Here is a 24,140-nt window from a genome sequence, read left to right as displayed (position 1 = left end):
AAAGGGAATTTCATGAAATCATAGAATGTTAAAGCTTAAGAGAGACCTTAGGGATAATATAGTAACTAACCTGATACTCTACAGAGGAGCCAACGGAGGTTTGTTCATTCATTCATTAGTTCATTCATTCATCCATTCATTTAACAAATATTTATTTAATGCTTACTGTTTTAGGTACTTGGGGATATCCCTACCCTTATGGAGTTTACAATAAATAGATAATAAATATCATAATTAAATAAGTCAAATAGTATATTAGAAAGTGATAAAAGTAGTCTGGGATAAGGGGTAGGGGAAGTGCTTGAAGGTGAGGGTGGGTTTGCAATTTAAAATAGGGTAGGCCCCATTGAAAAGATGACATTTGAGCGGAGACTTGAAGGAGATGAGAGAGTAGTCTGTGTGGCTATCTGAGGGAAGACTGTGTCAGGCAAAAGGAGTAGTTGCTTCAAAGGTTAATAGGTGGGAGCATGTTTAGCTTACTATTCAAGGAATAGTAAAAGGCCACTGTGGCTTCTGGAATAAGAAGTGGACTGGAGTAATAGGTGATGAAAATTAATAGGGTTGGGAGGCAGAGATGTGGGGAATTGGATAGATTATGTGGCGTCTGATTTGGTGTTGGCTTTTACATGAGTGAAATGGAGGAGGGGATGGCAATGAAGGGTTTTGAGCAGACGTGATCTGACTTATGTTTCAACTGAATCATTCCCACTTCACTGTTGAGAAGAGATGCTGAGGTAGGGTTGCTAGATTTAGCAAATAAAAATATAGGACACCCACTCAGTTAAACTTGAATTTCAGATAAACAACGAATAATTTTTTGTATACATCTGTCCTATGCAATATGTGACTGACTATTCACCCCATATGGCAGAATGTTAACTACATTTTTATAATTAAAAAAAAACAACTCTTCAATGTTACTGTTGATTACTGTAGATTTCTGTTGCCATGGTCCCAAGGCTTGGGCCCTTATAGCAAATTTTTGTTTCTCTCTTTCCTGTATTATATATATTACTGTTTTTCACATTGTGGTCGTCTTATACCCTAGAGTGTTACAAATGCAGTTTGTTGGACCCCAGTTTAAACGTATTGAATCAGAATATCTTGGAACGAAGCAGGGTTTCTCCATGACTGCCTGCTGTTCTAGCTTCTGGGTACAGTATTGAACAAAACGTACAAAAATCCTTACTCTAATAGGATTAATATTCTAGTGGGAGATTCACAATAACAAGGTAAATAAGTAAATATATAATATGTTAAATATTGATATAGGTCCTAAGAAGAAAGAAAAAGCAGGAAGGGGAATAGGAAATGTCCAGTGTAACGATGAAGGAGTTGCAATTTTAGGTAGAGTGGCCAGTGAAGGCCTCACTACGTGGTGCTGTTTGAATCAGGACTTGAAGGAAGTGGCGCAGAGAACCAGGTGCCTGGGGGAACAGGATTCTTGGGTAAAGGAACAGCAACTACAGAAATCCTAAGGCAGGTGCATGCCTGGTGTGTTAAAAACCCTGCAGGGGCCAGTGTGTCTGGAGTGGAGTGACAAGGAGGAGAATGGTAGGGGATGAGATGAGAGAGAGAAAGGGGAGTGGCTAGTGATTGTTAACAGTTAGGCATTATGGTACATTGCAGGGAGATTTGAATCCTAGCTAGCTGTGGCATTATCTCTGGGCCTGTTTCTTCATGACTAAAAAGTGGACAGGAGACTAAGATGATCTCTTTGGTTTCTTTTTGCTCTAAAGTAGTCATTAATTTGAAATCTATCATTTCACTTCCATTTCTACTTTTTTAGCTCTTTTGCAAGCACTTAGTTTATCATTTGGGATTTCTCTTTGCTTTTCATGAGCTCATCTCTGTGCTCCCTCCAGCCAGGTGAGCTTTTCCCTTTCTGTTCCCCTTGTTCCTCTTTCTTTCTTGACTGAACTTGAAGATTTAGACAGTCCTTTGATAAATGGTAGGAAATTGTTCTCTTATCACCTTGTCCATCTGATTCTGACAATTAGATTCTTATTTAGTCTTGGCTAATAGAATTAAGAAACATATATTTTTTCTCTACTAAGAGATTGAAATTCATATGAACGGCAGCTTGACTTAAAGCTAGGCAGAAAGAGAAGAGGAGGCTTGATTTGACTTTAAATTGAATAAATCTCAATTACCAGTTCAAGATTAAATGGAATATAATGTGCAGGGAATCATGGGATTCTTAACTGGATACTACTTTGGAAAGGACAACCTTTAGGTATGTCTTAGTCTTACACGAATGTTTACTTACAAATAGTGGAGTGGGACCCCTCTAAGATGTTGTTTTGATGGGTTCTATTAGCAGATGACATGGATAAAAGGAACATGTCATGAAGCTTTACAATCTTTAGTATAAATTCTGTTGGAAGAACAAAGCAGGATCAAAACTGTTGTTGGTGCCTTTGAAATCCAACACAAAAAACTAGAACTTGTAGGCTCTCAAATTGTAGCTTTCGTGTAGTAGTAATGAAACAGTATAATCACTCTGAATAATTCTGCCACCTTTTACAGCTTTCACAGGGTATTATGAATTGTAAAGAAACAAATCCAAAAATCTGAATAGTGTCTTGGGATTTGATCAGTCTTGTTTTATGTCATCTGCTAGACTTTCAGTACTGTAGGAGAGTCAGAAAAAGGAGTATAATATTAGGTACCAACATATTAGGTTGAGTTTATGCTGACGTTAAAGATGATAATCACACTTTACAGTAGTAAGTTTATAGTTATTTTTGTTAATAATCATCTTCTTTATCTGTTGTATATTTGGTGAGGCTTTTGTAGTGATTATTCTTTTGAGCCTGGCTGAAATTAAAGATAGAGAAATCCTAATTGGAGCTTTGTGACTAAATATGATTATTTTAGGAGGAGTGAGGTAGAAAGGATTCATAAAAATTAGACACCTAGCTGCATATATTTATTTATAGCCTCTACCTTGCTAATTTATTTTCTTACAGTGTAAAACTGTTTGAAAATTTAGATTGAAAGACTATTTATACACTTAAAATAGGAGCCTATTTAAAAATAATGGAGTAAATTATGAAAAACAAATGAAGTTTATTTGGCATCTTTTGAACATTATTGGATTCTAGACTTGAAAATATGTCTAAGCTAATTTTTGTAGCTATGGTAATTTTACCTGTTCAGTAGCTATGCCAATTCTAAGTACAGTATGCTTTAATTAATATAGCCTTTGGTGTTTCTCTTTAATGGACACTGACTTGATTCATGATATGTAAAATCTAAGCAAGACATACTAAGTGAATTCCAATGAAACAGCCTGAAAAGTGTGCTCTTTGTATTTAATAAAACTAGCCAATTAAGATGGCTCCTCTGACACTAAAAGAGATGACTATGTCCTGCTTGCTCTTGGCTCTACCAAAATTACGTTGTTGGGTGATTGAATAACTTGGTCATGAAAAAGTTTATTCTCTAAATCAGTGTTGGCAAGCGATGACCTGTGGACCAAATCCTGCCCGCTTTTGTAAATAAAGTTTTATTAGAACACACCCATGCTCATTCATTTGCATATTGTCCATGGCTGCTTTGGTGCCACAATGGTAGTGTTGAGTAGTTGTGGATCAAATGATACATAGGCTTAAAATGTTTACTATTAATTGGCCCTTTAGGGAAAAGTGTGCTGACTTCTGCTCGCTACCTAAGTCTTTTGTAGTCAGATCATGTTCAAGTTCTGGTGGAGGTTTATGAGGTTAGTATTTTTGGGTTTAATTTCCCATTCTACTTCATTCTAAGAGGGAATACTAAAAAAAAAAAGTGACTTGAGTGTTAGTTTCCAGCTTTCTCATCCATAAGTATGTATAATACCACCTTGCAGGGTTGCTATGAGGAGTCCATGAGAAAGATAAGTAAAATGCTTAGCAGAGTGCCTGGCACCCAGAAGGAATTTAAGCAATGGGGAGATATAATCAGGGAAAATCCAGGTGTTTATTTGGGTGATTTAGGATGGCATGTTTTTAGAGATTCTGATTTGTCCACAGAGCTGGCTGCAGAGGCCTAGTTTCCAAGTTTCCAAATATCCAAGTTCTTAATATAACATTGCTGATTAACTTCCCTATGTCCTTTTCTTCCTCCCTCCTTCCCTGCCTTTGTCCCCCTCTCCCTTCTTCTTTTCTCTCTTCTTATCCATCTTATACCTTCCCCTCCTCTGTTTCCTTTTTGATATATGTAAGCATTGGTATTAAATTTAGGACAATTGCTAACTACTCGTAGAGAGAGTATGCAGAGAACCTAACACATAGAAGAGTCTCCATTATTCTTAGTTCCATTCTCTAGGAAGCAGAGGGACTCTAAAAATCTTGTAATCTCCCTCTCCACCCCCTTTATTCTTATGTGATAATGTGTATTAGCAGCCATCTAGATATATGTAAAATCCATTCCTACCACAGCAAATTTTAGGCCAGATCTTCTGTTTTGTCATAAACCATGATGCCAAAGGTTTACTTTTAGACAGGCATGGTTTTCTTCTAGAAGACAGGACAGACAGATGGTAGATTCTCTGTAACATTTTGAAGGAAACCTGAAGATCTAGTGATAATTAAACTGACCCTAGCAGTCTTACATTGGTCCCTTGGTATCTGAGGGGGATTAGTTCCAGAACACTGCCACCCCCACCCCTGCAGATACCAAAATCTGAAGATGCTCAAGTCCGTTGTATAAAATGGCGTAGTATTTGCATATAACCTATGCACTTCCTCCGGTATACTTTAAATCATCTCTAGATTACTTATAATACCTAATACAATGTAAATGCTATGTAAATAGTTGTTATACTGTATTGTTTAGGGAATAATGACAAGAATAAAAAAATCTGTACTACACGTTCAGTACAGATGCAACCATTGTAGGTCTTTCCATCTGTGGTTGGTTGAATCCGCAGATGCAGAACCCATGGATTTGGAGGGCTTACTGTATATTTCAAGTACCCACTTAGTTGTTTTCTTGTTTCATAAAAACATAAAATTGAAAAACTAAGTTATTTTACTTGACACGTATTTTTAGAAGATCAATATGAAACCTGGGACCTAATCCTTGTAAGTTATTATAAAACCAACATTAATATATATAAGAGAGCAAGGAAAAAGAATCTTAGACTATTTTTTGTTTTTATGGGCATTTGTTATTATTTTGTGGTAGTTTGTAGTTTTGTAGCTGTCATGAGAAAAATATGGAAAAGGTGAAATTCTAGGATGATAGTTACAGCATGAGCAGACCCTTGGATAATAGTATTGACATTTACCCATATTTCTTATGGCTTTAGGCCCTCTCATTTGAAAATCTTTTTATTCCATAGTAAATTTAATTCTATTTTAATTCAACTAAATTCTTTTGTTTGTGGTTTAAAAAGGAGTTAAAGTGGGTCAGAATTTCTCATTGAACGTTCCTGCCTTTTTAAAGCTAATACTTAAGTGCATTAAACCTAAGTTTTATATAGTAACTCTTCTATTAAAGGTAAAGTGTCCTTCTTGTTTTCTCATTTATTTCACAGTAGACTGAGATTTTGGTAGAGGCAGATATTAATCCCTAGTCCTTAGTCTCTGTAAGTCATACAAGGACATTAAATGGTTTTCTTGGAACTGCAATTTGAGTCAGTATAAAGTTAGGGCCATAAATGTTGAATGTACCTTATTTTGAGTATTTCTAGGAACCAGACAGTGAGGTTTAAAATGTAATTTTGTGTCTGGAAGTAGGTAGATAACATGGAAGATGAGGGATTGTTTAGTTTTTAAAAAATTTTTTTGGGAGGTTTAGAGTTTTTCTTGCCAGGATACAGGGAGAGAAGGAGGAGAGTTGGAAGTGTTGGTGAAACATAACTCAAAGGCATATAGTTAGTGTTAGCATTCTGTTTGCTTATATATGAGAAAAACCAGTAACAGATTGATTTAATCTGTCAAAGGAGAAAGAAGAGGGAGGAGAAGGAAAAAAAAGACATATTTGGGAATAATGAATTTTGTTTTCCTTTCTGTGGCTAAGCTGCTGATTAACTGGCAGCTAGTTGGAGAGACCAGTTAGGATATTCTGCCCTTGGGCAGCTGGATGGGTCATCAAACAAAACAGTTTTAGTTAGTTATGAATTCTTTAGAAGACCTTAGGTGTTTAACTGTCACTTGCATATAAGAGATTGTCTCTGTATTATGTCTGCCACTGTCCTCATTAGCATTTGCATGCCAGATCTGCATAGGAATTTCTCACTTGCTTTAATTATGGTCTCGTTTCCGAATTTTTTTTTTTTTTCATTTTGTATTCTTTGGTATGTTAGATGTCTTTTCCAAAAGTTAATGCTCCATCTTCCTGGGGTTTTGTTTGCCATTGTAAATCATTATTTTAACATGGTGTGTGTATAATTTGTTAGTTCTTAGATCACAAAGTGTTAGTTTGTTTGATCACCACATATGGGTGATGTGAACCACAGTGTGTAAAGTGGATTCTCTAGTCAGTTATCTACAAGAAATCAGTAAACCAACCCTAATTACTTACCCTAAGCAGCTTATGCTCTTTTACCTTACTCTTGCTTTGAAAGGTAGGTTATGATTTTGGAATATTTTGCAAATTGTCTTTTCTATAGTCAGATTTACTGTTGCTATGTGCTTTATTTTTGATGAAGAGTGAGAATAATCTTATGGTAAATTCTGTTTTCTTACAGTCAAAGGCCATTGGTTTGTTAGATGTGGATGTGTATGGCCCTTCAATTCCAAAGATGATGAATCTGAAAGGAAATCCAGAATTATCAGAGAGTAAGTAAAGAACAGATAAATAGTGTGATAATAGTCACACTTTTATTTAGTACCTGCTGGATGTCAGGTCTTGTGCCATGTACCAAGTGTACTTTCTACACAGTGTTATGTAGTAATTTAAAAATCAGATACGGAGCCAGACTGTCTGGGTTTGAATTCCAGCTCTGTCACTGACTAACCGTGTGGCTTTGGGTGAATTGTTTAACCCCTTTGTACCTCAACAAGCCCCCCCCTCCGTATGTATAATACGGTTAACAATTGTCCTTACCAGACAGAATTGCTGTGAGTAATCAATCGCTCAATCACAAAATTGCCGTAAGTGTAATGCATTTAACACAGGGCGTGGCACTTGGTAAGTGATCAATGTTAGCTCATCACCCTTGTCTCTATGTTAAATGTGTTGGATGTATGGGAGTATTTGAATAGAAAGTATGTAACATATTTGTGTTAGAAGAGATGAAAATTATTTTCTCTAATAAGGTTTTTGTCATATTTGTCTTAAAGTGTTTTTATAAAAACCCCAAGCATTAAGTTCTTTCACCTGCTTTCACTGCCATCAATACGACAGAGTAATGTTTTGAGTAAATCTTCAATGTTTACTATTCTTATAACATTTTCTTATAAAGCTATCAAATATAAAGCTTGAAGAACAAGAAAATGCTATGATCAAAAAATGAAAAATTGGAACAACTGGTAACTTTTCTTGAAAAAATGGTTTAAGTGAAATTAGTTTATTAAAATTTATTTCTAATTATAATAAAAGTATAAAATTGAATAATTTCTTTTTGTTTCTTATTGGGCTTTTTATTTTCCATGGATCTATGACAAAATGACTGTATTTACTGAAGGGTATCTATTGGATTATCTATATACATAGTAGAAGTATTTTTTTGTTATTGTTGTTAAAAGTTAGTTAATTAGACATTGTTTGCTATTTAAAGTGTTTTTGTTTGTAGTGTAGTTGTTGGAGTCAATTACAATGTTAAGTTCTGAATAATTGTTTATAGGACAATAAGGATTCTCCCTAACATTTTGAAGGAAACTTGAAGATCTAGTGATGATAAAATTGACCTTAGCAGGGCCGCCCCCGTGGCTTAGCAGTTGAGTGCGCGCGCTCCACTGTTGGCGGCCCGGGTTCGGATCCCGGGCGCGCACCGACGCACCGCTTCTTCGGCCATGCTGGGGCCGCGTCCCACATACAGCAACTGGAGGGATGTGCAGCTGTGACATACAACTATCTACTGGGGCTTTGGGGGAAAAAAAAGGAGGAGGATTGGCTATAGATGTTAGCTCAGAGCCGGTCTTCCTCAGCAAACAGAGGAGGATTAGCATGGATGTTAGCTCAGGGCTTATTTTCCTCACACACACACACACACACACACACACAAAATTGACCTTAGCAGTCTTATATTGCAGGCACCCACTTAGTTGTTTCTTGTTTCATGAAAATATAAACTTAAAAAGCTAAGTTATTCTAGTTTCTTTGTTCTTTGTCCTTTTAGTGGAATGCATACTTAGTTTGCAAATATGTGACATGAGCCAAAATGTCAAACTGTCACAAAGGAGTAATGAATTTACATACTTTAAATGATGTACTCATTATGTCTGTCTCTTGATTCAAGTAATGTGAAACCGGTGCATGCAGCACATGAGTGATGGCAAAATGGAGCCCTTGTTGTCACTCCTTTCTTAAGTAATATGTTCAGTCTGTGCCAACATAAACACTTGAAGTGAACTTTAATTTCTTTCTTCTTGTTTTACTGAAGCTGTAATCTTAAATTTGATGTTTGCAAATTGGCTGCCATTAAATAGGCTTTCTGGTAAAGATGAGCTACTGGAAATCTTGGAAAGCCTGAAAAGAATACTTTTTTTGTGTTGACAAGCTGATCTTAAGTCCCCCAAGAAATAAACTGAATGATGAAGGCATTCACTTTAAAAGAATGTGGATTCTTAAAAGCCCAACTTATAAATTATTTTTTGAATCTTAGATAAACCTGCCACCATTATACTAATTGGCATCATTTTGACATTTCTATATTTTATCATGTTAATTTATCCTGTTGTACTCTCTATTATGGAAAACACAGAGCAATGTGAAATTATCTAATTAACAGTAAAGAAAAACTGAAAGATTTGTTTTCGGTAGTTCAGGTTTTGAGGAGATAGACCAGGGAGCAGCATCTCAGCTTTATAAATGTTCCTCTGGTCTTGGACTTAGCTAGACACCTTAGGAGCAGTGGGATTTCAGGATTGTCCCTTTCTCTTCATTATTTAAACAGACATACGGTAATACAGTTTTAGTCAATTTGTTCATTTTAAAACTCTGTTAGAGTTGGCAGGTCATACATTTATTCACATTCTCTTATCTCTTTTTTCTTTTTGGGGAGATTGTAGAAAAACCACACTTTTTGCAGTTACATGACATTTTAGCCTTGATTACCAAGAGAAATTTTATATTTAATTCTAGGGAACTGAATGCAGTAGTTGAAGAAAAATTTAAGTTTATAATAGTTTTGGGTTTCTTAGGCTGAGAATCTTTCTATCAGCTTAAAATGGCAATAGTGATTTGTCTATGTTATTATGGAAAATTATGGTAATGGGAAGTCTAGCCAGTTTGTAGAAAGGGTATTATACAAAAACTTCAACAGGTTGACATTGTAATGACTGCAAATGACCAGCTGCTTTGGGAACCTAATGGAATTTAGAATAAAATCCATGTGTAGTTGGCGAAACTATCATCTAAGCATGAATATACCTTTTTTTTTTTGAGCAAATACCAGTTATTTTTCTCTTTTTTAACTTTCTAAATAACATAATATGCAAATTTCATATTACAGTATAGCTAAATTATAGTCCTAGAAAGTATTGAGTAGAAAGGTTTTCAACTAAAATTGCAAGTGTATATTAAGTGGTAGTTGCACACAGAAATGTGTTGCTGCATTTCACTAATGTAACTTTCTTTTTTGTGACTATGTTGAGGATTTTCACTAAGCTTTCTGAAATGACTCATTGTAGAAATATCTGCTTTCTTTCACAGTTTTGTGATGATAAATCACCTTCAGAATGCTTGTGAATTTAATACTACTTAGCTTTACTAGAGAATGTCTTTTAATGTACTTAGCTAATAAAGTAGGAAAATTTTAAGGCCTGTAGAGAGAGGTTACTAAAATTGAAATGTCAACTAATTTTATTAAGGATGACGTAGTGCTTATTAATGATTAAATCTGAAACTTTTTTGAGTGGGATCCACTTGTCTTTTCTATTGTTATGGGAGAGAAATTTTGCACTTATATTGCAATATTCTGCTATGTCTTAAGGTAGTAAGCATTTTTTAAGTTTCAGAATGAAATGTGTGTAGGCTTATGAGACAGAATTGTAGAAAATCAGCTTGGGCGAATGACCTTTTATATTAGCATTCATCTCTAGTAAGAACTACAAGGAAGCAACTAAGATTTCTTAAAGATAATTTAAGTGCTTAAAGAATGAGAGTGAGCTCTACCTATTCCTGAAGTCACCTCGTTGTTTCCTATCAGGCAAGCGAGTTAGGGGTGTTACTGAAGTTGTTAGCGTGGATGATTAAATTCTGATCCAGTGGATGGAGCTCTTAGAGCTTCTCATTTAAAATTTGCTTCTTCTGGTGATTGTCTTGTGGATGCTTGGGTTTCATCTGATGCTAGAATTCCTCTGATTGTCTTTGGGAAATGTTCTGGGATGTATTCCATGATCACAGTATTATAGGACTGACTTTTTCTTTGCTGCTTTCCTGGATTATGTTTATAATCTCTTTTATACCTAGAGTATTAAGACAAGGTGATATTCCTAACATGATCAGGGGTTGAAGGAATCTTAAAAAGTTGTTTTAGTTTGCTCTGGCTTTAGGTGCTTTTATCTCTGAAATATCTCAGAGGTGAAATCTATGTTCTTTGAAGAATCCCATCATCCTAGTCTATCAAAACAGAAGTCTATCCGTCTCTCTACTTGGCTCATTGTTTCTTGCCTAGGTCATTGGATAGGCCTGAACTAAATAGCTGTTTAGTGTGGTAGAACCCTTTTGCTTTTTCCTTTGACAATCCTGAGCTGAAAAATAGCCAGCCTCTTTTTGGATTTTACTTGCTCTGCTGCAAACCGTCTTAGCCAGGGGCTGCAGCAGGTGAAATCGTGGAAGAATGCCTTATTTAACCACAGAACAACTAAATGTATTTTAATAGCTACTGCCTGTTCATTTTGGTTTTCTTTCACAGGATGGCAGCCAATAGTGTTGACCAGATGTGTCTGTATATATGTCAAGCAGGCTGTACATCTTTGTGTGTATGATGAGCTCCTGCCACAAGACAAGATGGGTGTTCTCCCATGCCTCTTTCATTTTTTGAATTATACAAGATGGCTATTCTTAAGATTTTTTTCTTTTCTTTCTTCAGATTTTTTTCTTCTTATTTCCTAACCTTTTGATCATTTTCAGTATTTCTCAAAATTATCAGCACATTTTCAGTATCTTCTCTCAGATGAGAAAAATTATAAGAACTTACTATTGTTAGGTAGTGGGAAGATTAGCTTGCAGTTTTATTTGTAATACTCTATTTCTATTTATGTGCCCTGTGAAACTTTTGCTTTTTAAAGTAGACTCCGTTATTGCTGATTCATAGTTACTTTAATAATTCACTGGGTACTTTAGGAACCTTTTAGGGGTACTGTAACAAAACACCGTTTTTTTTTTGTTTTGTTTTGTTTAGGTTAACGGAAAGTAAAACATTTAAAAAGGAAAGTAGTTTGGTGAAAGCAGGATGTGAAATGAGTTTTAAAGTCAAGCTACCAAGAGAAAAAAAAAGCAGTGAAATAAGGATCTTTTTCACTCTCCTTCTAGACTTGTGCTCTAGATTTTGTGTATGTGGTATGCATTCATACAGGGTAATGGACTGAAATGATATCTTGTTCATCAAGATTGGATAGATTTTGTACAGCCATGTTCATAGCAGCATTATTCACAGTAGCTAAAAAGTGAAAGCTACCCAAGTGTCCATCAGCAGATGAATGAGAAGCAAAATATGGTCTATACATACAATGTAATATCATTCTACCTTAAAAAGGAAATTCTAACATATCTTGCAATGTGGAAGAACCATGAGGACATTATGCTAAGTGAAATTAAACCAGTTACAAAACGACAATTACTGTATGATTCCCCTTATATGAAGTACTTAGGGTAATTAGCCTCATAGAGACAGAAGGTAGAATGGCGGTTACCAAGAGCTGGGGTGGGGGGAATGCAGAGTTATTGTTTAACAGGTATGTAGAGTTTCAGTTTTATTAGATGAAAAGAGTTATGGAGAAGGGTGGTGGTGATGGTTGGACAACATTATGAATGTATTTGATACCACTGAACTGTGCACTTAAAAATGATTAAATGGTAAATTTTATGTATATTTTACCACGATGAAAAAAAATTGGAAAAATAGGATTGGCTAGATTTGCTCTGGCAATATTACTTGTACTGGACATAACAAATAGGCTTCTTTCAATAGCATCTATGGTATCGACCCAGCGAATCAATCTGTTCTTTAAAAGAGCAGTTATTACAGAATGGAGAGAACATAGAATAGTGATGTTTCATTGGGAGACTTAGCTATAAGCCTTATCTAATTTCCATTTTGGAAGCTTTACTAGCATACAAATTGTTATGAATATATATAAAGTATATATAAAATATAAAATTATATTTTCACATCATGAAAAGTGATAGAACTTATTATATTTAAAATCTTTAATGTTATCGTTATCAATATTACCATTTGTAACATTACCAATGTTATAAAGCCTTATACGATCTCGCCCCCACCTTCTATCTACATCTACAGCCTCAATTCCAACAAGCTTGCCTTGTTACTCAGTGAACACCAGTTGCCGTGGCCTCTCTTTTGCAAAAATGGTAAGCTCTGTGCTGTCTCAGGATGCTCACACATTTGATTCTCTCTGCCTGAAATGCCTTCCACCTCTACTGTCTTCCACCTCTCTCCCACAACTAGTTTCTACTCATCAGGTCTCACTTTTAATGTTTCTTCTTCCATAATGCCTTCTCTGACTCCTCAGTCTCCTTATTGCAATACCAAGGATAGAGTTTTTGAGTAATCTGCTTAAATTTTTTTATCTCCCCTACAAGGTAATATAACATCCACAGACCAGAGGCTTTCTTGCTTGGTTTGTTTCTCTAATGCTTGGTATATGATAGATGCACAGTAAGTCTTAGTTGAATAAATGAATAAGTTTCTTGCTAAATTTCTTGTGCATTAGCTGTATACTTTATTTTTCGCTTTGGGTATATGAGTAACTTAATTTGCAAATGTATTACATATTTATTTTTATAAATAAATAAAATATTTATTTTATTTTAAATAAATAATAAAGACAGTTTTAAGATATTATCTTAGCAGTTAATCTTTGTGCTATATCTGAGTGGCTGTTTTATACTGCTTTTTTCCATTTTTTACTTTTTTCCATTTTTAGGAGGAAAAAAAGAACCTATGTGGTTAGTAATTTGACTTTTGAGAATTATGTTATATGGATTGCTCACATTGTTTCAGTATGGTAGGACAGTTTCAGTCTTGCCTCATCTCTTAGCTTTGAAATGTTGAGCATTGCTCTGCTTACTTATAAGGGGTAGAGTCTTGTGAGGTCTGCATTTGAGCCGTGATGGAAAGGATGTTGTTCAGAATCCCAGCTCTGGGACTATGAACAACCTGGAAAAAGAGAAGGAGCTGGTAGCTCAGTGTACATCATCATTCTTTCCTTAGACCATCCACATTGCCAAGCTAAAATAGTACATGAGGGACACTAATACAAAGATCTTGTTTGAGTCTGTTTATTCTGGAGATTGGTATTTATAAGAGGTTAGGAGAAGTGGTGAGTCAGGAAGCAGTGACAATAAGGTTTTGATTTTATTCTGCTATCTCTGAGGTCTTTCCCTTAAGGAAAAGAAAGCAGAAATAGTAGCTTCCAGTTTAATGGGCTTTGGGATCTCCCTTGAAGTATACAAACCGCAGACTTTTCTTGAAGTGGTAGAATGTCTTAAACTGGGTTTCCCAGAAAGCAGACCCCTATGCATTACTAATTTATTAGGGAGTGCAAAACCAGACTGAGGAAGGAGAAAAGGAGGGAGAGCTGATAGGAAAATGTGCTGTCAAGCTGGCTGTTGCTAAATGTGACAGCTTGCTTGACTGCATGGGACTGAATAAACTCCATCTCTGGACAGTCTATCTGGGGGAAAAGGGGAAGACTATCCAATGGTGTCCGTCTTCCATTGACCAAAGGCTCACCACAGGAGGCATTAATTCACCTGCATTTCTGAGTTCTGTATGAGTGAGTCCTGGCAGAGTCCTGTGGTGTCTGGCAGTGTCCCATACTTTGGCGTCAACATGGAAGTTTTGGGGTGGGAGGTGAGAGGCACACAATGTATAGGCCTGAAGTGAGGTACTGTCCGTTAGTTCCCCTGTGGCATCTGTCAGAGCGCAGGCAGAGCTGGTTGTCACAGTGGTGGCTGGAATGAGAGACAAGTGAGGCTGGGGTGATGTATGTGGGGCTCTGATACATGGGGATGGAGGCAGGAAGCCGAGTATCAGTCTAGATCTGATAATGTGGCTTCTTTATGATTGGGGTTCATGGGAGACCTGTAACGCTGGTCAGTTTTAAGTACAGTAGTATTGTGGGGATTGGGATTCAAATATAAGGGCTAAGTTTTAACTGATGGTTATATGAGATAGAGATAGATATAAGAAAATAAGCCACTTTCTTATTTCAAACAAATGATGCACAATCTGATACTGCATGTTCTGCACTTGACCCAGAAGCCTCCCAATAAACAAGAATGTTCTTACTGTCAGATTTGGGCAAGAATAGTAACTAAAAATTGTGATACCGGTCTTAGTAATCAGGAGGACCTGAGTTCAGATGGCTTTGTTTGAATATATTAGTAGGCACTATAGTCATTGGAGGAACATTTGGGGCTTTTTTCTTATAAATGTTTAAACTAGATTCTGTGGCTGACAAAGGACACACACACACACGTACACACACATGCACACACATATACACACATGTACACACATACATATATACACATATATATCTAAATAAAGCACCTTTATTAAAATATTTAAAATTTTGTTACTTGCAACTTAACTAGCACTGCCTTAAAATAAAAATTGTTGCTCTTAAAATAAACTATGCTTATTTTAAACCTAGTTTTAAAATTTGCAATTGTAGCAAAAGTGAAATGCTGAAGGAGATATTATTTCTGTTTGTTGAGCAAACACTTATTGAGAATCTTCCATGTAGTTAGTAGACATGAGAAATACTTGATTCTTTGGCTATCAGATCAAATAAGATTTGATACTGGCTCTCAGGAGCTTATAGTAAGACACACTAGCCAGTGGTCATAAACATCATAAGCATAAGTAAATGCTGTAATAGAAGTGTCAGCATGGTTCCTTGTGAACCCAGAGATGGTGACTCTAAATCAAACTGGGAGCTTAGAGAAGGCTTCTTGGAGGATTTTTGAGCTAAGTTTTGAAAAATGGATGAGGGATTTTTGTAAGAGGAGATCGGGGATTGAAATTGAGGAGGATAGTCCAGGCAGAGGAAATATCATGTGTTAAAAGCCTGCAGAATGCAAGTTGTTTGGCATGGCAGAAGTGAAGAGTCTCTGTGGGTGAGTTGCAGGAGTAAGACTAGGGCAGGAAGGTAGGTGAGGGTCCTTTCATAAGTGCTATCTTGTGCTTGTTTGAGGAGCTGTAGTGTAACTCTCTGAGGCTATATGAAGCTATCAGAGATTTTAGGGAGTGGAGTGACACTATCAGTTTTGCATTCTAGGAGGATCACTTTGGCAGCATTGTGGAGGAAAGGTAATAGGACCAGATGGGGGTTAGGGCCAGTTACAATGCTATTACAGTGATCCAGGTGAGATGTGATAAGGCCTGATTTAAGTCTGTGGCAGTAGAAATGGAGAGGAAGGGACCTAATTGAGAGATATTAAAGAGATTAAATGAATAGGGTTTGATAATTCACTGAATATGAATGAGAAATAGGTCTCTAGGATGGCTTCTGGAGTTCTGAGTTGAGTGACTACGGATAGTTGTGTCACTTATCAGGATGGAGCAGGTAGGAAAAAAAAATAAATCTAAGGAAATGATGATGAGTTAAGGTTTATGTTGAATTTGATGTCCAAAGAGAGTTAGTCAATAGGTGATTGGCATGTGTTGAGAGTTCAGGAGAGAGGTTTGGGCTAAAGATCAGATCTGGGAGTTAGCTCTGTGTGTGTGTGTGTGTGTGTGTATGCGCGCACGTGCACATATGTATATATATATAGGGGATAGTTGAAGTTGTTAGTTTAGATCAGTGATTCTCAACCAGGAATGATGGTTGAGAATGTCTCCCCTGGGAGACATTGATTGTCACAACTGGGGGATCTGGTGGGTAGACACCAAGGATGCTGCTAAACATCCTGTAATGCACAAGACATCCCCCCACAACAAGTTGTTGTCTGGTCCACAATGTCAATTCTACTGGGGTTGAGAAATCCTGATTTAGGTAAGGTAACCCAAAAGAGTTTTAGTGGGGGTCAAGTATAGGACTGAGGATAGAATTTGGAGAAATAACCTAAGATGATCAGAGAAAAACTGAGAAGTGGAAAGAAGACAAGGAAATAACTACACCCTCAATGCCAAGAGGGAATTTTAGGAGGATGTGGTCAACATTGTCAGTGGCTAAATAAGATAAGAACTGAAAATTATACTTTAGATTTGCCAAGTTTTCAATTTATGAAACTACTATTTTGAAGACATCTGTGTACAACTGTGTTGTGCTTCTTGAAGAAACATATTTTATCAAGTATATTATATCTGGCCTTTGGGAAATCAGTCATTTGGGAATCATTTGTTGAGAATGGCTCTAACGGTACTGTGCTATGCTCCAGGGAGAAAAGATGAGTAGGATGTAAATTCTGTTCTTGAGGAGCTCACAGTCCAGTGGGAGAGATGGAAAACGTCAGCACACTAAGTACTATAGGAAGGTATGAACAGAGGACCATGGAAACAGAGAGAAAGTTCTCATCTTTCTGTGATGTAGTTCAGCCAATCCTGGACCCTGATAAGTCTTCCAACCATAGGGCACAAAAAAGAGCAAGAGACTTGGGCATGTTAAAAAAAATTTAATGCAAAGGTTTTTTTTTTTTATTTTGATGTTAAAAAATGGACCTTAAAACTATGGGTGATACATTCTATCTGTCATGAGCAAAATATGTATGTGGGATGTTTTGTTTATTTATAAATCACAGTATAATTTACCACTTTCTCCTACCTCCACCCCAAAATAGCCCTTAACCTTTAGAATGTGCCTGAGACTTGTGTCATCTTTGTAACCTTCCTCCTTTCTCTCTACCCGCTTTGGTTTCTTTGTAATCCCAGGCAGAGACTGGAAATGGTAGGGCTGTGGAGAGTTGGGGGTTAAGTATTGGGGAGCTGTCAAACTCTTGGTGGCCAAAGAGAGGTTTTCCAAAATTCTAATTTTACATGAAAGCTTTAATTTTGTCATTGACAATGAATATTGTCACTTTGTGTTATTTTTATTGACAGGCTGATTTCATTTTGTATGCCAGATACCCAAATCTGAACAGCCATTGTTTGTCTGTCAGTTTGTCTTTCAAGTAAAAACAGTCTTCCACGAAAAATACATCTAGGTTAGCTTACAGCTCAAGTGATTGCACGAGTGCTGTCCCTTGAGGCGGCCAGTGTGATTCAGTGGGCGGCAGAGGTGCTCTTTGTGGACTTCCCATTTTGTCACATGGAATGTTAAAAAGATGTGTACTCCAGGTCAAGATTTAATAAATGAAATAATTTGTACATCATGCAGGACATTCTTCAGTGAAACTGGCATTTATTTTTACTGTCATGCATGGTGGGGAAGAATATGATGACTGCTAGCATAGCTTGGTGCCACTGCCTTGATTTGTGCTCTGGTGCCTGCACTTTTAGTTACCATTGCTTTTGGACCATCAGTGTAAAAGTTAACCTAGTGAAAAGCCAAATAATATCTTAGTATTTTTATGAAAATGGTTTTACCCTTTTGGATCATTGGAAAGGTCCTCAGGGATCTCCAGAGGACCAGAGACTGTGCTTGGAAAACTGCTGGTTTAGTGGAAGGTTTTTCAACCAGCAGTCAGAAGTCTTGGTTTCTAGTTTAGTAATGGTTGTTATGGATTTCAGGAAATTGTTGACCTCGTTTTTTTCTTCCTTTTTTAAAGTGATGTGGAAGTGAGTGCTTTACAGATGAAGTAGTTTGTGTCTAAAGTCTGGAAATATTATTTTAGATGTGGCACATTGTAAACAAGTCCTGTAGAGATTTGAACCAGGTCTTTTCTCCATTTATTTTGTTTACTGGCATTAAGGTGCTTGGAGTTGATAACCTATTTTTGAAAAACTTCTAAATAATTTTTCAAAAATATAATACTTGAATATGATTATCATCAACACAGACATTGCAGTCATCTTGGAATATGGATTATAAGATACAAAAGTTTCCTTCCAACTGCTTGTAATATGATTAATAAACACTCAGAAATAGCAGTATAATATATTTTATACTATCACATAATTACTTTAAATGATGCATAATATAGGAGACCAGAGCAGGCAAGATTGAGGGCTGGGGAGGTGGAGAATGGCTCCGTGAAGATGATAGAATTAAATTGGACGTTAATGGAAATGGGTAAATGATGTGTGCCAAGGTGCAAAGAGAACACGCCATACTTCTCAGTTAAGCTTTTCCCTTCCCAAACAAATAGTCGTTCCCGGCTTCCTTCTTACATTCCTTCTTCCCTTTTTGTGGTTCGGGACATAGTGTTTCTTGTACTTCTTTTCGTTGGACCACTCTGAGGCCTGTGATTTGTGCTACTGTTAAGACAGCGTGGTGTGGGGGGAAGATCTTGGGTTTTGGGATCAGACTGTCCCAAACCCCAGTTCTGATGGCACCATTTACTCCTGTGTACTCGTAGGCAAGTTCCACAGCTTTGAAGGCAGTATGAAAAATAAGCTAAATAATAAATTTAAAGGTTCTCAATAAGTGTTAACTGCCTTTCCCCATTATTACAAGTAGTCAATAGTAACAGAGAATGAATTAAGATGATAGCATGCTGTGATGAAATTTCTCTCTTAGACTGGGAGAGCAAAAGACTTATTAAAAGGAAGGCAATAAAGTACAGTGGTTACCATAGGTTTTATAGTCTGAGAGACTTGTAGTCAAATCCTGACTGTAACCTATATTGCTACCTTTGTTTACTTTGGGCAAATTGACTTAAACTCTCCCAAGCCTTAGTTTATTTATATAATAAATGAGAATTGCGTTAGGAAGATAGTTAGCAAGGTCCCGCCAGGTATTTGTTTCTTCTTTAATTGAATATGATTTTGTTCAGCCCCAATTGTCTTGAATATCTTGACACACTGCCCAGTTTAAGAGGTCCATCCATATAAAAAGCCTAAAATATTTACTGTCTGGTCCTTTACAGAAAGTTTTACCAATTCCTGTTGTATGCAGTTAAGTTGCTTGGAATCAGTTTGATTCTTTTGAGGCTTATTTTTAAACTTTGGGAAGGTCCAGAGCAGCCTTTAGTCCAGGGCTAATTTACCCCAGTACTATGGTGATACGTTTCTGAGGACTCTGCCAGGTATTGTGAGATCTTTCCTCTCTGGCTGGTGGGAACATAAAAACTGTTCCCAGGCGTGTGCCATCTTCGAGAACTGTGCAGCTTACAAGTCTCCGTTGATTCTCTCCCCAGTCCCGGGGCATTTCCTCTCACTCCTGTGCAGATGAGTACCCAGCCCAAGACTCCACAGTCCCCTCTGCAGTGCTCTGCGGTTCTCTCTCTCTGTTGCTCCTTGCTCTCTAAGATTCTGTCACATAAGTTCTCGCTGTCTTGGCTTCCCCTGACTCTGATTCTGTTTTCTCCACTCTGCGAGGTTCCTGGGCTTTGTTTGGGTTCCCCCTCCCTGTGCTGCAGCCTGGAAACTGCCTCTAGGGCAGTAGACGGGCAGTCATAGGACTCATCTCCTTGTTTCTTTTTCAGGGATCACGGTCCTCCTGCCTGTTGTACCATGTCTGAAGATGTAGTTTTATATGTTTTGTCCAGTTTTCTAGATTATTTAAAAGTGTGTGTGTGTTGGGAGGTGGCAGTTAGGGGGTAAATCCTGTTCCTGTTAACTCTTTTATGGCCACTCTTTTATGGCCACAAGCAAAGTTATGTTCATATCTTTCACTTAAACTTTTTTTCCTATATACTCTCTAGGGCACTGAGAAGTCAGGTGAGTCCACCACCCTTACAGTCACCTTTGTTTTCGTAGCAATTTAGTGCCCTAGACACTTGTATTAGTCTGAGTTCTTCAGGGAAACAGAATCAATAGGAGATATAGATAGATAGATTATGTGGAATTGGTTTACCTGGTTAAGGAGGCTGAGAAATCCCAAGATCTGTAGTCAACACGGTGGAGACCCAGGAGAGCTGATAGTATAGTTCTGGTCCAAGTCCAAAGGCCTGAGAACCAGGAGAACCGATGGTATAAATTCTGGTCTGAGTCTGAAGGCAGGAGAAGCCTGATGTCCCAGCTTGAAGACTGACAGAGAGAGCAAATTCTCTCTCATTCTGCCTTTTTGTTCTATTCAGACCCAAAGCAATGGATTGGATGAGGCCCAGTGACATTGGTAGGACAATCTGTTCTACTTAGTCTGTTGATTCAAATGTTAATCTCATCAAGAAACATCCTCATGGGCATACCCAGAATAGTATTAAAGCAGATCTCTGGGTACCTTACGGCACAGTCAAATTGACATAAAGTTAACCATCACACCACTAGATCTTCCAGACTTGCCCTTTGTCTAATTTGTGTAATCATGAATCTTGATATGGCTAAATGCATTACCTGTGGTCCTGTTTCCTCCCATTGTGGAGATTATCCCTGAGTTTCTAGAGTAATCTCAGTCTCATTTTGAGGATCTGCTTCCTGGGGTCACTTTCCGACAAAAACACCCAGCTCGTTCAGAATTATGTGAGAGGCACCATTTACAAAGACGTGAAGAAGTGTAGGGAAACCACAAGTGCAGGGAAACTACTGCTGAGTAACAGTGGAGCAGTTACTACCTCTAGGCCCTAAGAGGTGAGAGGAGTGAGCAGAAACCTGGGAGGAGACGGTCCCGTGGAGGTGTCTGCCTCGGGAGTAGCCATGGAGGGATCCAGCCAACCCAAGACCACAGAGAGAAAGCCAGGAAATTAAATACCCCAACCCTCTCTCCTTCCTTTTTCTCATCTTCTGCTTTTGATGCAGTGCATACAGGATCCTGGGTCAGAGGACAGGGTGAAGTGGAGGGGCGAATGACAGATAATCAGCAAAGACAGGGAGCTGGGTTGTGGTAGCTTCCTGGCCCGTTGCCTTCAGAAACAGGTGTTTCCAGACACAAACCTAGGATTTGAAATGAGGGAAAATCCAGCTTATAGACTGTTATCTTCTTGCCTTTCTGTATGTATACAGTCATTCCTAAGCAGTCTTCTTTGTATGCACTGAAATATTGATGAAAGCACGGAGGGAGAAATAATGTTAGATTATCTAGATTTGATAAAATTCCTCAGCAGGTCTCTGTTATGTTATAGATAAGGAGGGTAATATAAAAAATTAATAAAGTTTGCCCAAGGTAATAGGCCACAGTCTAGATCCTCCATAACCCACAATGTATTTGTGCATAAGAAAATTATCCACAGGAAAAGAGAAGAAAATATTGGCATATATCAAAGTGGTTTATTCAACTCTGAAGCATAATACTGGCAATTATTTATATGTACGATGTACTTATATGTAAGCTGCATATTACTTTTAACTTATTAATACACGGGTGGGTAATTTTAGGTTTGATTCAGTCTTTCTGTAAGTCATTAAGAAGAACCTTGGTGGGCGTGAGGCATTCCTTGTTATAGCAGAGACTGAGAACATTTAACGGATATCTGGTAGTTATCAGTGAATTTGGAACATTGGGGGAAGTTGCGGCTGCTCTGCATCTTTGTGTATGAAACTCTCAGTTTGTGGAATTAGAAAGTTATGGAATCCACAAATGTGTGATAAGCGATGATCTGACTTCTGCCTAAACAACTCCAGTGAGGGAGATTTTGCTGTTTCATGACAGCTCTATTTATTGTTATTATTTTGAATAAAGTTCTGCCTCCTTGTTACTTTCACATGCATTTTACTAGTTCTGCCCTCATGGGAACCACCTAATGTCATTCTTTTTCCTTCAATAACCTGTGAAATATTTGTACATCATAATCACAGCCTTAAGTTTTTTTCTCAGCTAAATAACTTCCGGCCTTCAGCTTTTTCTCAGATAATGCAGTTTTGAGTATGTGTACCATTCTGCTTGTCTTCCTGGCCATGGGTCACTTTGTCAGTATCCTACTTAAGTGAGGTTGTCCAGATTTGAACATTATTTTTAGGCATATTCTGAAGCGATGTAGTGAATGCACTTTTAGTCACCCGATACAAAATGGTGAGCAACACAGTGAAAGAGGAAAATCGATAGGATCAGTTCTTTTTACTTCTTTCTGCTTACGCTTCCCTAACTCCCATGGTCATGGAAGTTGGTTAGGAAACAACATCTGGGTTCAGCAGATTCCCTTAATCTCTTATTTCCCTATTGCTTGTCTGTGATTTTTCCCCCTAAAATCTAAGTTCCTCAGTTGCAAGGAATTGACAAATGTCAATCACTGTGAGATCCTTGAATTTACACATTGCAACTTCATTTAGACATTCTCATTTTCAAAAACCCTTACAGTTTTGGCAGTTTGACTGTTGTGACATTTATGTTCCCTTTTTGCTATCTAGATTATTGCTACCCATTGAAAATGTGGACTGTTTCTTGGCCTTTCTAAGATATCTGGTCACCCTTTGAAAAGATTACCTTTAACCTTTGACGGTTAATAAGCCTGTATAAGTAGCCAGCCATGAAAGTCAAGTAATAAATAATGGTGGACATGTAAGGTTCTGTTTTATAGCCATGATTTATATCAGACCTAATTGTTGGTTATCATTTTGTAAAAGCAATAGTAATAAACTACAAACTAGTTTCTCTGTTGCGTCTTCACTGTTAATAAAATGAATGTAGCATTGTGGCATTGAGCCAGATGAGAAAGATAAGAAAAGAAAGCAGAATCCAAGAGATTAGTTGAATCTGAATCTGGTGTACAGAATATCACCAATTCAAAGCAGGCAGTTAAATGTTGTGTTAGGAGATTGCTTAAAAAACTGAAGGAATGTATGATATATTGGGATGCAAGAAAAGTCATGGGCTTTAAAAGTCCTAATGCTATAAGAAGAAATTTAACGTGTTAGCCAGGTAGAACTCTCCTGGAATAAGCCCTTAGGTCCTGTGACCCTGCCTTGACTCTGTCTGATAATCTGTATCCCTAACCATGTCTTGCTAGACATGCTACCTTTAGTTATGAAACAAATCAAATTAATATTAACGTTTTTTATTAAGTTTAAGAAAAAGTTTTATAATCATTGCGATAATATATATGTGTATATTTGTTTTTAAAGGTGTTTGAAACATTTAAGGGAGTCAAACATTAGAGAATCTAGCATAGCTTTGTGATTTTAATTTGAAATGCTTAATTGATATTAAACATATATTATGTGTTAGCTAGATACATAACTATGTATTATGTTTGGTTTTGAGTGAAAGAAAATCCAACACACTGGTAGCTTAAACAAGATACTTTATTTCTCTTTCACATAGGAATTTGGCAGCAATCTGTTCAGGACTGATATGACAGTTCTATTCCACAAAGTCCTTAGGAACCACCGTTTTTCCCAGTTTGCTGTTACACCATACCTAGGAGGATTTTAATTTGAAAGATATAAAATAATTTGGTTAAGTTTCTAACAGTGTTAGAGCATTTAAGATAATTGGACTTATTCCATTTATTAGTTTGTTTTATTAAATTTGCAAGAGTTGCTTAGATATTTATAATGATTTTGGTAGTTTCTGAGACTACTCTGTCAGGCATAAATGGAAGGTCTGAGAGAATCAGATTTATTTGATTTATAAATGTAGTTGAAAATGGTTTAGGCAACTTAATTTAACTAGCTTTATAATTGTTTAGAGGAATTTAATCTGTAATTAGTTAATTGAGCATGAATAAAAGGAAGTAATTGTTTTTATTTTTATACTAAACTTATAAATTATATACAAAATAAGATTTGTAAGATGAACTTTAAGGCTTATAAAAAAGTTTGAAAACATACAACTTTCATTAATTACATACAAATAACTGCAGAGTAATCATTTTTGCAT

General features: G+C 36.9%; 1 protein-coding gene across 6 annotated transcripts in view; it reads left to right on the top strand.

The window, feature by feature from the left end:
- Positions 1-24,140, top strand: part of NUBPL (NUBP iron-sulfur cluster assembly factor, mitochondrial) — a 179,804-nt gene that overhangs the window by 30,386 nt on the left and 125,278 nt on the right. For 4 of the 6 annotated variants that reach the window (XM_058540761.1, XM_058540760.1, XM_058540763.1 and 1 more), the window contains one exon: positions 6,677-6,767. In XM_058540761.1, the coding sequence (XP_058396744.1) occupies positions 6,677-6,767 (91 nt within the window). Of the gene's footprint in view, positions 1-6,676; positions 6,768-12,619; positions 12,691-24,140 lie in introns of all 6 variants that reach the window. The other 2 variants (XM_058540768.1, XM_058540762.1) reach the window with 1 other exon arrangement.

Source organism: Diceros bicornis, chromosome 5 (genome assembly GCF_020826845.1).
Source record: "Diceros bicornis minor isolate mBicDic1 chromosome 5, mDicBic1.mat.cur, whole genome shotgun sequence".
Lineage (NCBI taxonomy): Eukaryota > Metazoa > Chordata > Mammalia > Perissodactyla > Rhinocerotidae > Diceros > Diceros bicornis.
Note: the sequence above shows the minus strand (reverse complement) of the source record. Positions and strands in the feature narration are given on the sequence as shown.